The sequence below is a fragment of the Xenopus laevis genome, chromosome 2L, assembly GCF_017654675.1.
Source record: "Xenopus laevis strain J_2021 chromosome 2L, Xenopus_laevis_v10.1, whole genome shotgun sequence".
Classification (NCBI taxonomy): domain Eukaryota; kingdom Metazoa; phylum Chordata; class Amphibia; order Anura; family Pipidae; genus Xenopus; species Xenopus laevis.
The window spans coordinates 74968441-74982760 of NC_054373.1; the positions used below are offsets into that span (position 1 = coordinate 74968441).

The following is a 14320-nucleotide window of genomic DNA, read 5'->3' on the forward strand; positions in this document are numbered from 1 at the left end:
AAAATGCAGGTGAATGCAATTTCAGATGATTATGTTATTCATGTTTTTGGGGCAGAAGTTTCCTACTGAAACAAATACAAAGGTATTTTCTAATTTGATTTGTTGTCCATGAGTAGAATTTCTGTGGTGACAAATCTCCCTGTGCATCTTCACCCCAAATAGTTGTGAATTGACACAAACATGAAGATTTGCATAATTAGCTTGATAAAAATATATTCAGCCTACTACTATTGTCTACAACAAGGCCAATCGTCATTGACAGCTGTTAAACAAATTAAAAATGTTGTACTTTATACAGGTTTTAATTTTTGTTTATGCCACACATAACAATTTAATAAAATTGCATTTGTTTATTATTAGCATTATTATATTAGTATGTCATATTACGACTAATTAACATAAAACAATGAAAGAAGTTAGGATCAATAAGCAAACTCTGATGCAAGTGATCAAAACAACATTGGTTGTATACACACCATCATATGTTCCACTTTCTAGCAACACTCCACTATCTTCTAAAGCTTTAAACTGCTCAACAGAAATAAAATTATAATCTACTCCTGGAACTTCACCATCTCGTGGGGACCTTGTGGTACCTAAACAGGAGTAAGCAAGAGGTAATTAAAAATTATTTCAAGCTTAGTTCAAAGTCAAATAATAAAAAAAGGGAGAGGGGGTTGTAATGTGCATGTACTGTTGTTTGTTGCTAGAATTGGGGGGTTCTACATTGTTGGTAAAAGACACTATTGGGGGTCATTTATAAACAGTGGGCAAATTTGCTCCTAGGCACAACACATCACATCACAACAATCAGATGATTGCTCAACATTGTTCAACTTGCATCTTGGCGAAAAAAAGCAAATCACTGATTGCTTGCTATGGGTTACTGCCCAGGTGCACTATTTGGTGTTGTGTCGTTTATAAATGACCCATATTGTGCGCATTTTAATGCATGGCAAAAAGCACTTAATAGTAATAGTAAGTTAGCTACTTTGAGAAAATATAGTTTCCACTGTACGTAAACCATCAAAATATGACAAAGAATTACATATTTCATAAATTGCACTTTGACCCCTGCAATCAATACACACCACAAATCTATTTTTTTGTGTACCAGTAAAGTAACATATGGAGACAGTATACTTGGAGCACAAATGTCATGGATAAGTCAAAATGGGTGAAAAAAAATTTTTTTTTTCAAAATGAATCAGTTAATAGAGCTGCTCCAGCAGAATTCTGCAGTGAAATCCATTTCTCAAAAGAGCAAACAGATTTTTTTATATTCAATTTTGAAATCTGACATAGGGCTAGACATATTTTCAATTTCCCAGCTGCCACAAGTCATGTGACTTGTGCTCTGATAAACTTCAATCACTCTTTACTGCTGTACTGCAAGTCGGAGTGATATCACCCCCATCCCTTTTCCCCCCCCCCAGCAGCCAAACAAAAGAACAATGGAAAGTTAACCAGATAACAGCTCCCTAACACAAGATAACAGCTGCCTGGTAGATCTAAGAACAGCACTCAATAGTAAAAACCCATGTCCCACTGAGACACATTCAGTTACACTGAGAAGGAAAAACAGCAGCCTGCCAGAAAGCATTTCTCTCCTAAAGTGCAGGCACAAGTCACATGACCAGGGGCAGCTTGGAAATTGACAAAATGTCTAGCCCCATGTCAGATTTCAAAATTGAATATAAAAAAATCTGTTTGCTCTTTTGAGAAATGGATTTCAGTTCAGAATTCTGCTGCAGCAGCTATATTAACTGATTCATTTTGAAAAAATTTTTTTTCCCATGACAGTATCCCTTTAAAGGAGAAAGAAACCTAGTCGGCGCAAAAACCCTCCCCCCCTCCCGTGTGTTGCCCACCCTCCCTCCTCCCCCTGGCCTACCTGTCCCGCTGGGCAAATGCCCCTAACTTCTTACTTACCCTTCTGCGCAGGTCCAGTCCACGGAGTTCACAGGCACCATCTTCTTCCACGTGATCTTCTTCCTACTTTGACCGGCGTTTTGGCGCATGCGCAGTAGGAACATTTCACTGGTACGGATCTACTGCGCATGCGCCAAAAGTCACAAAGTTTTCCGTGACTTTTGGCGCATGCGCAGTAGATCGTACCGGCGAAATGCTCCTACTGCGCATGCGCCGGTCAAAGCAGGAAGAAGATCACGTGGAAGAAGATGGCGTCGGTGAACTCCGTAGACTGGACCTGCGCAGAAGGGTAAGTAACAAGTTAGGGGCATTTGCCCAGCGGGACAGGTAGGCCAGGGGGGAGGAGGGAGGGTGGGCAACACACGGGAGGGTTTTTGCGCCGACTAGGTTTCCTTCTCCTTTAAAGAGGGATTTCAGGGATCTAGGCTCTAAGATCAAGGAAAGGTCTTCCAATTTCATCTTTTCTGAAATTTTGCCCATGCCACGTGCAAGTTTAGGAAAACAGCGGGAGTTTAGGGAGCTAAATGCATGACTCAAGTCTTGGTGTAGGAAGGAAGGGTTTGGGTTCCTAGAGCACTGGGCTCATTTTTCCTTGGGGTACAAACTATACAGTCTTGACGGTTTGCACCTCAATGGAAGGGGGTCCACTGTGCTAGGGGAAAGAATGGCTTAGTGGTTGGCGGAGTGTTTAATCTAGGCAAGGGGGGATGGGTGAGATAAAGAATTATGGGGAAGCTAGGGTAGACCGGGCAGTGGGGTTAGTAAGGGGTCATGGGGGAGGAGTGAGGGGGGGCATACAGTTTACCAGCTAAGGAGGTCCCTCTGTTACAAGGAAAACAGAATAATACTAACTTAACATATAATTCTCCACTAAGTAACACAAATTTCAAAAGTAGTACTGTAGTAACCTACGCTGTATGCTGGCAAATGCACAGAGTTTGTCAGGTAAAATGGGAGACCTATAATTAATTGCATGCTCTAAAAATTATGATATAATTGGTATCACTGAGACCTGGTATGATGAAACATGTGACTGGATTGTGAATTTAAATGGTTATACCCTTTTTAGGAGGGACAGAGGGATTAAAAAGGGTGGAGGAATGTGTTTGTATGTAAAGCCTGAATTAAAGCCATGCGCTAAAGAAATAACCATAGCTGGCACCGGTGAGGGTGTAGAATCCCTCTGGGTAGAGATTTTGACTGGGCAAAAGGTTACAAAAAGAATTATCATTGGTGTATGCTATAAACCACCTCGTATAAGTGTCGAGTATGAAACCTAGCTACTCTTGCAGATACAAGCGGCTTCACAGCTGGGTCAAGTTGTTGCTATGGGTGACTTCAATTATCCAGACATTGACTGGGGTAATGGAGTTGCTAAGACAGAAAAAGCTAGTAGGTTTGTAAATATGCTGAATGACAACTTTTTATTCCAGCTCGTTCAAGAACCTACTAGGAATAACTCTCTTTTGGACCTTGGACCTAATAATACTCATCTCTAACATTTGTGTGGGTGAGCATTTGGGGAATAGTGATCATAATATGGTCTCCTTTGAGATTCTGTTGCAGAAGCAATTCTATAAGGGAGTAACTAAAACACAAAATTTCAGACGTGCAAACTTTGACAGTATAAGGGCATCTCTGCAACATATTAAGTGGGAAATGTGTTTCACAGGGTTAAACACAGAACAAAAAAACGGGAAGTCTTTAAAATGCTGCTTAATAAATATACTTGTCAGTATATTCCACTTGTAAGCAAGGAACGTCGTTGCAAAGCAAAACCTTTTTGGTTCAGTAGAAGCGTTGGTGTTGAAGTGGGTAAAAGACGTGCTTTTAAGGCTTTCAAGTTAGCTGGGACAGCCGAATCATTTATAAGGTACAAGGAGGCCAATAAATCATGCAAAGAAGCTATAAGGCAAGCTAAAATTGATATAGAAAAGGTTATTGCAGCAAGCAGTAAAAAAAATCCAAAATAATTTTTTAAATATGTTAATAGTAAAAAATAAAGCAGGAAGGGGTGGGACCCTTACTATCAGAGGGGGGTCAGCTGGTTGATAAAAACAAAATAAAAGTGCAGATTCTGAACTCATATTTTTCATCTGTCTACACAAATGAGGAACCAGTAAATGAAGGTTTCCTTCTTAATAGTCCCAATTCTAGTCATACAACTAATGATGCATGGTTCACACATGATGAAATTCAAAAGAGACTAGAACATGTTAAGATTAACAAACGTCCGAGGCCAGATGGTATTCATCCCAGGGTACTTAGCGAGCTTAGCTATGTGATTGCCAAAGTTCTTTACTTAATTTTTCAGGATTCATTGAGATCTGGCATAGTGCCGAGAGACTGGCAAATTGCTTATGTGTTGAGTCTATTCAAAAAAGGATAACTTTCTCAGCCTCAAAACTATAGGCCAGTTAGTCTGACGTCAGTGGTAGGAAAGCTTTTAGAAGGGTTAATAAAGGATAAGATACTGGACTTCATAGCAAATCATAATACTATGAGTTTTGTGCCAGCATGGTTTTATGCGTAATAGATCTTGCCAGACTAACTTAATTTCTTTTTATGAGAAGGTAAGTAGAGACCTCGATTCTGGGATGGAAAATGAGGTTCAATGTTGATAAATGCAACACTTTGGCAAAAATAATATAAATGCAAGTTATACACTAAATGGCAGTGTGTTGGGAGTTTCATTAAATGAGAAGGATCTAGGGGTTTTTGTAGATAACAAGTTGTCTAATTCTGGCCAGTGTCATTCTGTGGCTACTAAAGCAAATAAAGTTCTGTCTTGCATAAAAAAGGGCATTAACTCAAGGGATAAAAACATAATTATGCCTCTTTATAGGTCCCTGGTAAGGCCTCATCTGGAGTATGCAGTGCAGTTTTGGACTCCAGTCCTTAAGAGGGATATAAATGATCTGGAGAGAGTGCAGAGACGTGCTACTAAATTGGTTAGAGGGATGGAAGACTTAAATTATGAGGGTAGACTGTCAAGGTTGGGGTTGTTTTCTCTGGAAAAAAGGCGCTTGTGAGGGGACATGATTACACTTTACAAGTACATTAGAGGACATTATAGACAAATAGCAGCGGACCTTTTTACCCATAAAGTGGATCACCGTACCAGAGGCCACTCCTTTAGACTAGAAGAAAAGAACTTTCATTTGAAGCAACGTAGGGGATACTTCACAGTCAGGACAGTGAGGTTGTGGAATGCACTGCCGGGTGATGTTGTGATGGCTGATTCAGTTAATGACTATAAGAGTGGCTTGGATGATTTTTTGGACAGACATAATATCAAAGGCTATTGTGATACTAAGCTCTATAGTTAGTATAGGTATGGGTATATAGAATTAAATTAAAAGTAGAGAGGGGTGTGTTTATGGATACTGGGTTTTCATTTGGAGGGGTTGAACTTGATGGACTTTGTCTTTTTTCAACCCAATTTAACTATGTAACTATGTAACTACTTAACTTCTATGGCTGTTTACTTAGGTATGGTAGAGCATTTTGCAGAATAAATATAGTGTTGTGGCTAATCTACTGGTAAAAATATGCATCACTAACTTTCCTTCTCCTTTAACATTTATTATGTTTTAAATTGGCTGATTCTTAGTAACTTGAGTCTTTTTTTTTCATTATTAACCTGCTGCTTTCTAAAGAACATATACCAGGGATATTGACTAATTCAAAAATTCTAAAATTATATACATTATAATTACATGATAAAAGTTAGTTAAGAAATTCTGTATTTTATATACTGAAATTACTGCATCAGTCAAGAGGTTTAGCAGCCCTATAACAGCAGTAATCAATACCTTCAAAGTTGACCATAGCAATTTCCCATAGTCTGATCTTATGAGATTGTGAGCTCCACGTAGGGTTGTCGCCTTTTTTGTTTCAAGAAAATGGGGTGGTGACCTCGGGGACGGGCAGTGATGTCAGGGGCGGAACGGATGATGCAGGAGACAGGGCAGGTGATGTGGCGATCAGCTATTGGCTGATTGCCATGGCATTCACGTATATGTTTTATGTCTGGATTTTCAAATTAGCCCTTCCAAAAACCAGCTGTCAGAACAGGTGGCAACCCTAGCTCTACAAGACAGGGATTTGTGTATGTGCTGTGTATTTAGGCTTAAGTACTACATTGTAAAATTGCACTGCGCTACATATCCTAGTATCGCATCATACATAAAATTATACATAAGTGAGTTAGGCTATCTGTCGAAGTGAAAAAGCACTGCTCAGGCACATATCTTTACTGCTAAAAGATTGTAGTGGCCTTGACCTTGTATATGATCTTAAAACATAAGAATTGTATTTACTATCTATTTATGTTTACTCCCCAGTATGATACAGATAATCCCACATAACCTGTAATAATTATTGATAAAATATAAATCTCTGAATACTTACAGGGTATAGTTCTCAAATATAGGTTGTCCCTAATCACTTGTTGCAGCTTGTGGTCAACGGATCCTTTCTGAAACTGCAAACTTAGGTAATGTCGTAAATCTTTATTGATGACTTTACCTGCAACCACAAAAAAACATAATGATTACATCTTCTCTATATATATATATATATATATATATATATATATATATATATATATATATATATAATACACAAAAGCCATTAATATCTTGTATTAAATCCTTATAAATGGTGAGTTCTGATGTCATCAGTTATAAACGGTGAGTTCTGACGTCATTTCTGTAAATGGAACATTTTCTAATTGGACCAGTGTTGTTAGTGGAGTACCGCAGGGCTCTGTACTAGGTCCCTTGCTTTTCAACTTGTTTATTAATGACCTGGAGGTGGGCATTGAAAGTACCGTTTCTATTTTTTCAGGTGATACTAAATTGTGCAGAACTATAGGTTCCATGCAGGATGCTGCCACTTTGCAAAGTGATCTGTCTAAACTGGAAAACTGGGCAGCAAACTGGAAAATGAGGTTCAATGTTGATAAATGCAAGGTTATGCACTTTGGCAAAAATAATATAAATGCAAGTTATACACTAAATGGCAATGTGTTGGGAGTTTCCTTAAATGAAAAGGATCTAGGGGTCTTTGTAGATAACACGTTGTCTAATTCTGGGCAGTGTCATTCTGTGACTACCAAAGCAAATAAAGTTCTGTCTTGCATAAAAAATGGCATTAACTCAAGGGATGAAAACATAATTATGCCTCTTTATAGGTCCCTGGTAAGGCCTCATCTGGAGTATGCAGTTCAGTTTTGGACTCCAGTCCTTAAGAGGGATATAAATGAGCTGGAGAGAGTGCAGAGACGTGCAACTAAATTGGTTAGAGGGACGGAAGACTTAAATTATGAGGGTAGACTGTCAAGGTTGGGGTTGTTTTCTCTGGAAAAAAGGCGCTTGCGAGGGGACATGATTACACTTTACAAGTACATTAGAGGACATTATAGACAAATGGCAGGGGACCTTTTTACCCATAAAGTGGATCACCGTACCAGAGGCCACCCCTTTAGACTAGAAGAAAAGAACTTTCATTTGAAGCAACGTAGCGGGTTCTTCACAGTCAGGACAGTGAGGTTGTGGAATGCACTGCCGGGTGATGTTGTGATGGCTGATTCAGTTAATGCCTTTAAGAATGGCTTGGATGATTTTTTGGACAGACATAATATCAAAGGCTATTGTGATACTAAACTCTATAGCTAGTATAGGTATGGGTATATAGAATTTAATTAAAAGTAGGGAGGGGTGTGTGTATGGATGCTGGGTTTTCATTTGGAGGGGTTGAACTTGATGGACTTTGTCTTTTTCAACCCAATTTAACTATGTAACTATGTAACATGACTCACTGAAACTTGATATAATAAATATAATATATAATAAATATAATATATAATATATAATAAAGTACCCCAGTTGCAAAATATGAGGATATTAGAAGTTACTTCGGAGTTCCATGACCTGTATAAAAACACTCGACCTTCGGCCTTGTGTTTTTATATGGTCATGAAACTCCTCGGTAACTTATAATATCCTTATATTTTACAAGAGGGGGTACTTTATTCAATATATATAAATATCTGTATCTATATCTATATCTATAAAATGTTAAAAATTGGGGCTGCAGAAAAAACGATAATTATCATGGAAGTGCTACAAAACAAGCAAAAACAAAAATACTGCTGCTAGAAGTTAACTCTTTGCTCCAAAAAAAAAAAAAAAAAAAAAAAAGAGCATCAAATCAAAGAATGCATCAAATCCACAGCATTCCACATGTCCTTTATAGGTATGGGACCTGTTATCCACAATGCGTGGAATTTGGATCTCCATACCTCAAGTCTGCTAAACAACATTATAGAAATGAAATAAACCCAATAAGATTGGTTTGCCTCCAATAGTGATTAATTATATCTTCGTTGGGATCAACATTATACTGTTTAATTGTTGTAGAAAAAAGGAAATAATTTTTCAAAATTTGATATAAAAAAAAGAAAAAAAGTATATGGGAGATGGCCTTCCCATAATTCGGACAACAGGTTTCCAGATAATGAATCTCAAACCTGTACATCCTATGTCTGAACTGCCACAGAAGAATTCTTATACTCTCAGTAACCCATGGAGTGAAATTCATTATAGGTTTCAAGACATCTAAATGAAGGTTTTTTAAATGTGCTCAGATGTGGCCTGCCATTCTGTCCTCGAGAGCCCACTATGATGCAAATGGAACGTTCCCCAGTTTCTGAGTTCAGAGTTTGGCCAAAGTGGGTACATTGTAAAAGATAGTATTTAGATCGCAAATCCAACAATCTCTAGCCAATAAAGCACACCCCATGAACTGGCATGGTGCCAGTGGCAATGGGCCATAGACATTTCCCACTGAAATTACCAGTGCTCTATAGTAACATTTGATGCTGCCTTGATCACTTTTTACAGTATCTTCTACGTCAATACATTACTTCCCTTAAATGTTTTGTAAGACTGCATAATGATAAAAAATTAATAAACCACACAATAAACATTTTTTTAAACCGACAAATATATGCAAAATAAAGAAAGTAAAAGGATTTTATTGAGGAAAGCAAAGTTTCGTTTTTAGATAGCATTCATCAAAAGAAAACATCAGCATCCGAAGCAACATTCATTTTATATTTGGATTGCCATTACAAGGCAAATAAAGCAGTACTTCTGTAGTCAAATTCAAACAAGATCTCCCTTCCTGTGTGAATGTTCAACAAGCTTGCTTACTGAAGAGCTACATATTTTTGCAAGGTTATAAGATATCATTTTGCTGTTCCAAATCTCACTTATTGATCGGACAAACTTGACAGCTCCATGGAAAATATTAACACCATAAAATTTCCTCTAAAATTGATTGATCAACAATTTATCATTTCAAGTGCTGATCCTATATTTAAAGTGGAACACCACACAAACATAATTTAGGCTTTTTAAAAAGTAAACATAATTTTTAAGCAAATTTGCAATAATTAAAACCTATGCAGACTTTTCATGATTTTTTATGGTTTGGAACAGTTCCCTAATCCTAGCCTCCTTCTCTCCTACTGATCTGTCTCACTACTTTACTGAGCTGACTGGGTATTGTTACTTTGTATCAGCAGCCAGTTGTCCTTAGACTGCATCCTCCAAACCCCCACAATTCCCTGCACATGTGATTTCAGTAAGGAATGGAACATCACAGTGCAATCCATTGTGGGTTATGTAGTTCCTGCATGCAGTCTGTAAGCAGTGAAGTTCTTGTTACAATTTGTAATATCAGTGTTTAGTCCCTCCTTCCCTGCCAGGATTTAAATGATGCAGAAAGAGAAGAACTGTTAAACATCTGGATTTCAGCATAGAAAATGGCATTTATTCATACTTTTTGAAGAAATGGATAACTGTGATGGGTATATTAGGGGGTTCTTTGGAAGCCGGAGTTCCCCTTTAAAGAAAGGTATTATCAGGGAAATTTCGGTGCCCCCCAGCAAGGAACTTTTGGTGCCCCCTCTATTATATCAGTCATATTAAATTTGCATCTTTTTGAAGTGATAACCACAGTACCCCTGCAGCTGCCCCAGCTCCAAAATTGCCATGAACTCAGTCAAACCAAATATATATATATATATATATATATATATATATATATATATATATATATATATATATATATATATATATATATATATATATATATATATATAGTGAATAAAGTACCCCCTCTTGTAAAATATAAGGATATTATAAGTTACCGAGGAGTTTCATATAAAAACACGAGTCCGAAGGCCGAGTGTTTTTATACAGGTCATGGAACTCCGAGGTAACTTCTAATATCCTCATATTTTGCAACTGGGGGTACTTTATTTATTATAATACACACATTTTAGTTAGTCATGTGACAGAAATGACATCAGAACTCCCCGTTTATAACTGATGACATCAGAACTCACCGTTTATAAATATATAATTTACAAGATATTCATGGCTTTTGTGTATTTTATATATATATATATATATTAATATATATATATATATATATATATATATATATATATATATTCAACTAGTACTCTAGAAAAATTGCCTCCCCAAGCCCTGCTGCAGGGCCAGGTCTCCTGGACCTGACTCCTAGAGAGCTGAGTCAGCGCAGTAGCAACAGCATGCACTGTGACTGTCTCTCACTGCTGCTGCCTCTAACTGCCCCAGCCAGGAAGAGCCCGAATCACTTTTCCCCAGTCCCCTACCGATCCGGACCTCCCCTTTCCTCCCTTCTTTCTTTCCTCTCAGTCACTTCCAGTTCTGTCCAATCACTTCTCAGACCTCACTGCTCCAGACCCTCCCCTTCCTTCTTTCCTCTCAAGTCACTCCCAGTCAGTCCCTTCCAATCACCTCTCAGACCTCACTGCTCCGGACTTTTCCCCTCCCCTTCCTTCTTTCCTCTCACTCCACTCCCAGCCAGTCCCATTCCCTTCTTCTCACTCACCTCTCTCAGACCTCACTGGTTGCTTTCTGGATCCAGTGCAGCCTCCCTCGGGCCCTCCTTCCCTTCCTCTCCTTGGCAACAGAGACAAGACAGGTGCATCACCATGCAGCGTCACTTCCCGGCAGGGTTGCCACCTGGCCAGTATTTTATCGGCCTGGCCCATAAAAATGATGCTTTATGACAATGCTTTTATTAGAAAAAACGGCAAGAATATAGGAAGGCCGGTATTTTTTTACAGAACAGTTGGCAACCCTACTTCCGAGTGACGTCACACACGGAACTAGCACAGTGGTGCCTTGGGTCAACCAGCAGAGGCAGAGTTATTTTAGGTCCCCTCAGATCCTGGAGGCAGCGATGGATCTGCAGGGGCGTTTTTTACGCCACTGTATTTTGCCCTTGTCATCTGCCCAGAAAGCATATTAAACAGGGTTCACTGAGTCCAGAAAATTGATATGTATTTCCATCAGAACAGCTCCATCTTTAAAAAAGGCTGTGATTTTCCACATTAATTTTTGTAGTTGGTAAAGATAGAGTACACCGTCATATTCACAACTGCACAAATGTGTTATCTAAAAGCAGAGCCCTTCAGTATTGCTTCTCTGTTATTCAGACAATACTCCAATAGTGGAATTGGCTCAGTGAGCATTTGTAACAAAATCAGCTTCCCTTCTGAACACTGCACAATCACATTTGGACATGTGAACTGAATGATAGACCTAATCTATACTGTTAACTGCCAATCCAGGCCGCTCATTCATTTTAGCAAGTGACAATATCTCATCTGCCCAACAAAGTAGAAAATTATTCCAGTGAGAGAAAGAGATAGAGCATATACTTTATGTTTACATACCTGCAAATTAATATATAGAAGCTCATGTACATGTATGAACGATTGAGCCCTATCATGGGTGGTGTCACACTGGGTGTCCAGGGCCCAATAGGACTGGAACCACAAGGCTCCCCTTGCAACATCAAGGGCCCCATCTCCCAAATTCCATCCTCTATGCTGCGCCGCATCGATTAAGGTTTACTTCAACTAGTGGCGAGAGAGAGCAGCGAGGGAGCGTTCGTATCGCCATGGGGAGTAGAACTTGGTTGTGGTGCCCCATGAAGTCCAGGGCCCACTGGGTTTTATACCAGTGTCCTGCCAGCCCAGGGTACATGGCTTTAATGGATCCTGACAGTGGTATGGACTGCTCTGTGGAGTTAAAGTTAGACTCTTGTACTTGGCTTGGGCCAAAAAGCACTATAATTCTTTAGTTCTGTAGGATCAGTGGAAGTTGTTAATATAGTTAATACTGGCTTTTATTAATTTACTTGATACATGTTACATTTGATGTGCAAGATCTTTTAATTTGGAGTGAGGCCAAGTAGCTACAATAGTGTCTTTATCTCCTCATTTTTTAACTAACCATTTACACAGTTTGAACTTTAACTGAAAGGGGTTGTTCACCTTTAAATTAACTTTTAGTATGACGGAGGGATATTCTGACACAATTTTGTTTTATTATTTGTGGTTTTTGAATTATTTAGCCATTTTGTTAAGCTGCTCTTTAGCTTGGAATTTCAGCAGCTATTTGGTTGCTAGGGTCCAAATTACCTTAGCAACTGGTTAGTGGTTTGAACATGAAACTGGAATATGAATAAGAGAGGAACTCAATAGAAAGGTTAGTAGCAAAAAATAACAATAAAACGGTAGTTTTACAGAGCAACAGTTTATGGGTTTGTGACCCACATTTGAAAGCTGGAAAGAGTAAAAGATAAAACTAATGGAAAAGTTGCTAAGAAATGGGCATTATTTTACATACTAAAAGTTATCTTGAAGTAAACCACCCTTTTAAACGCTTTATCTTGGTCTCATCGGACCTCAAAACCTTTAATCACATTGCATCTGGGTCATGGTTTTTTTCCAAACTACACATACAATTTTCATACAGTTCTTTTTGAGCAATGGTTTGTTGTGTCCCATTTCCCACACAGATATTGTACATGGTTGGAAGCATTATGCAGCACACAAAAGAATCTTTGAGTCTGCTAAAAAAAAGTCAGCATGGGCAAAAGTTATTTTACAAGGACAAAGACTGCAAAAACAAGGTCACTTGAGAACATTAAGCTGGTCCATAAAATTATGTTTTTATAAATTGCTGTAGAAAGCAGTATCAGTCTGGCAGTTTATATTCTCGAAATTGTTTTTTAAAAAAATGTAGCAGAAGCCAGCTACTTAACAGACGTGAAGGAGAACTGAATTCTGATACAATGTGTCAAGAGTCAGACAATGTTTCAAGAGTCAGACACAGAGAACACTATAGAACGATAAGGTTTTCTTATTCATGTTTTCTACATTTGCTTTCATTATACCAATAATTTAGGATAAAGCAACTTAAATAAATCAATACTGTAGTTTTAAAATCATAATATTTTAAAATCTAATTAATAATAAATATTTACACAGCACAATCATATCTATGAGTATAGCTTTTATGCCTTTTCAGAGCGGTTATGACATTTGCAATCAATACAGTGCCACAAACCTAGCTTACAATTAAACACTTCGCTGTAGCAGTAATGCTGAGTAAGGCTTGAACAGGGTGCTTGTTTTTTTTATCAAATAATGATGTATAGTACCAGCTTCAAAGGACTTGCTATTTATTGGTTGCTTATCCAAGACAAACTGCATATATCATAGATATGAACAAATTATTTTTATAAAAAAAGAAAATATATATATATATATATTTATATTAGATCCAATAAAACTTAGAGGGCTCCTTTTGCCTAGATGTATAAGAGCTCACTTTTAAAATCACCAGATATATTGTCTCTAAACATGCTGAATTTGCACAAAAGGAAGTTATTTTGTTAGATTTTGTTTGTACTGGAATCAGTTATTTGAATGAGCTCTATTACATCTGGTAGGAAAGGAAGCCCCACCCCCTATAAGATATATTGGATCTAAATGTCAATAACTATCTAACACTGAACTGCTGCAGGAAGACAGAATGAAGAGAAACAGATGCTGAGAGAGGGATAGTAAAAATAAATGTAATAATTTCAGAAATGATGCAGAATATTTAATTGATTGTATTTACAAATGTGTTGCAAAGTTATTTCAGTATGATGAAGCTTATATTAAATTTTCATTTTTGCGATAGTTCCCCTTTAAATCAACATAATGGCTGTTAACATAATGCAGTATCAGCAAGTGCTGCAATGCACCCCATAGAGTGTCCGCACTTAGTGCAGTCAAACACTTTAATTAAATATGGGTTTTGGAACAACAAATATAATATAGTCTTTAGTCTTGATACCTAGTGATATGTGGGAAATAGGATGCTGCAGGGTGGATGTTTTGAGATGATTTTTGGAAATGTGCCCAAAATTGCCAAATTTAGGAAAGGTTTGCGGCTTGGTGCTTTGGAGTAGAAAGAAATGCATA

The 14320-nt window shown here is 37.9% G+C and overlaps 1 protein-coding gene across 5 annotated transcripts in view; it reads right to left on the reverse strand.

Moving 5' to 3' along the window:
• Positions 1–14320, reverse strand: part of magi3.L (membrane associated guanylate kinase, WW and PDZ domain containing 3 L homeolog) — a 149495-nt gene that overhangs the window by 81997 nt on the left and 53178 nt on the right. For all 5 annotated transcript variants that reach the window (XM_041582067.1, XM_041582066.1, XM_041582065.1 and 2 more), the window contains 2 exons: positions 6346–6462; positions 477–596 (listed from right to left, as the gene is read on the reverse strand). In XM_041582067.1, the coding sequence (XP_041438001.1) occupies positions 477–596; positions 6346–6462 (237 nt within the window). The remainder of the gene's footprint in view (positions 1–476; positions 597–6345; positions 6463–14320) is intronic.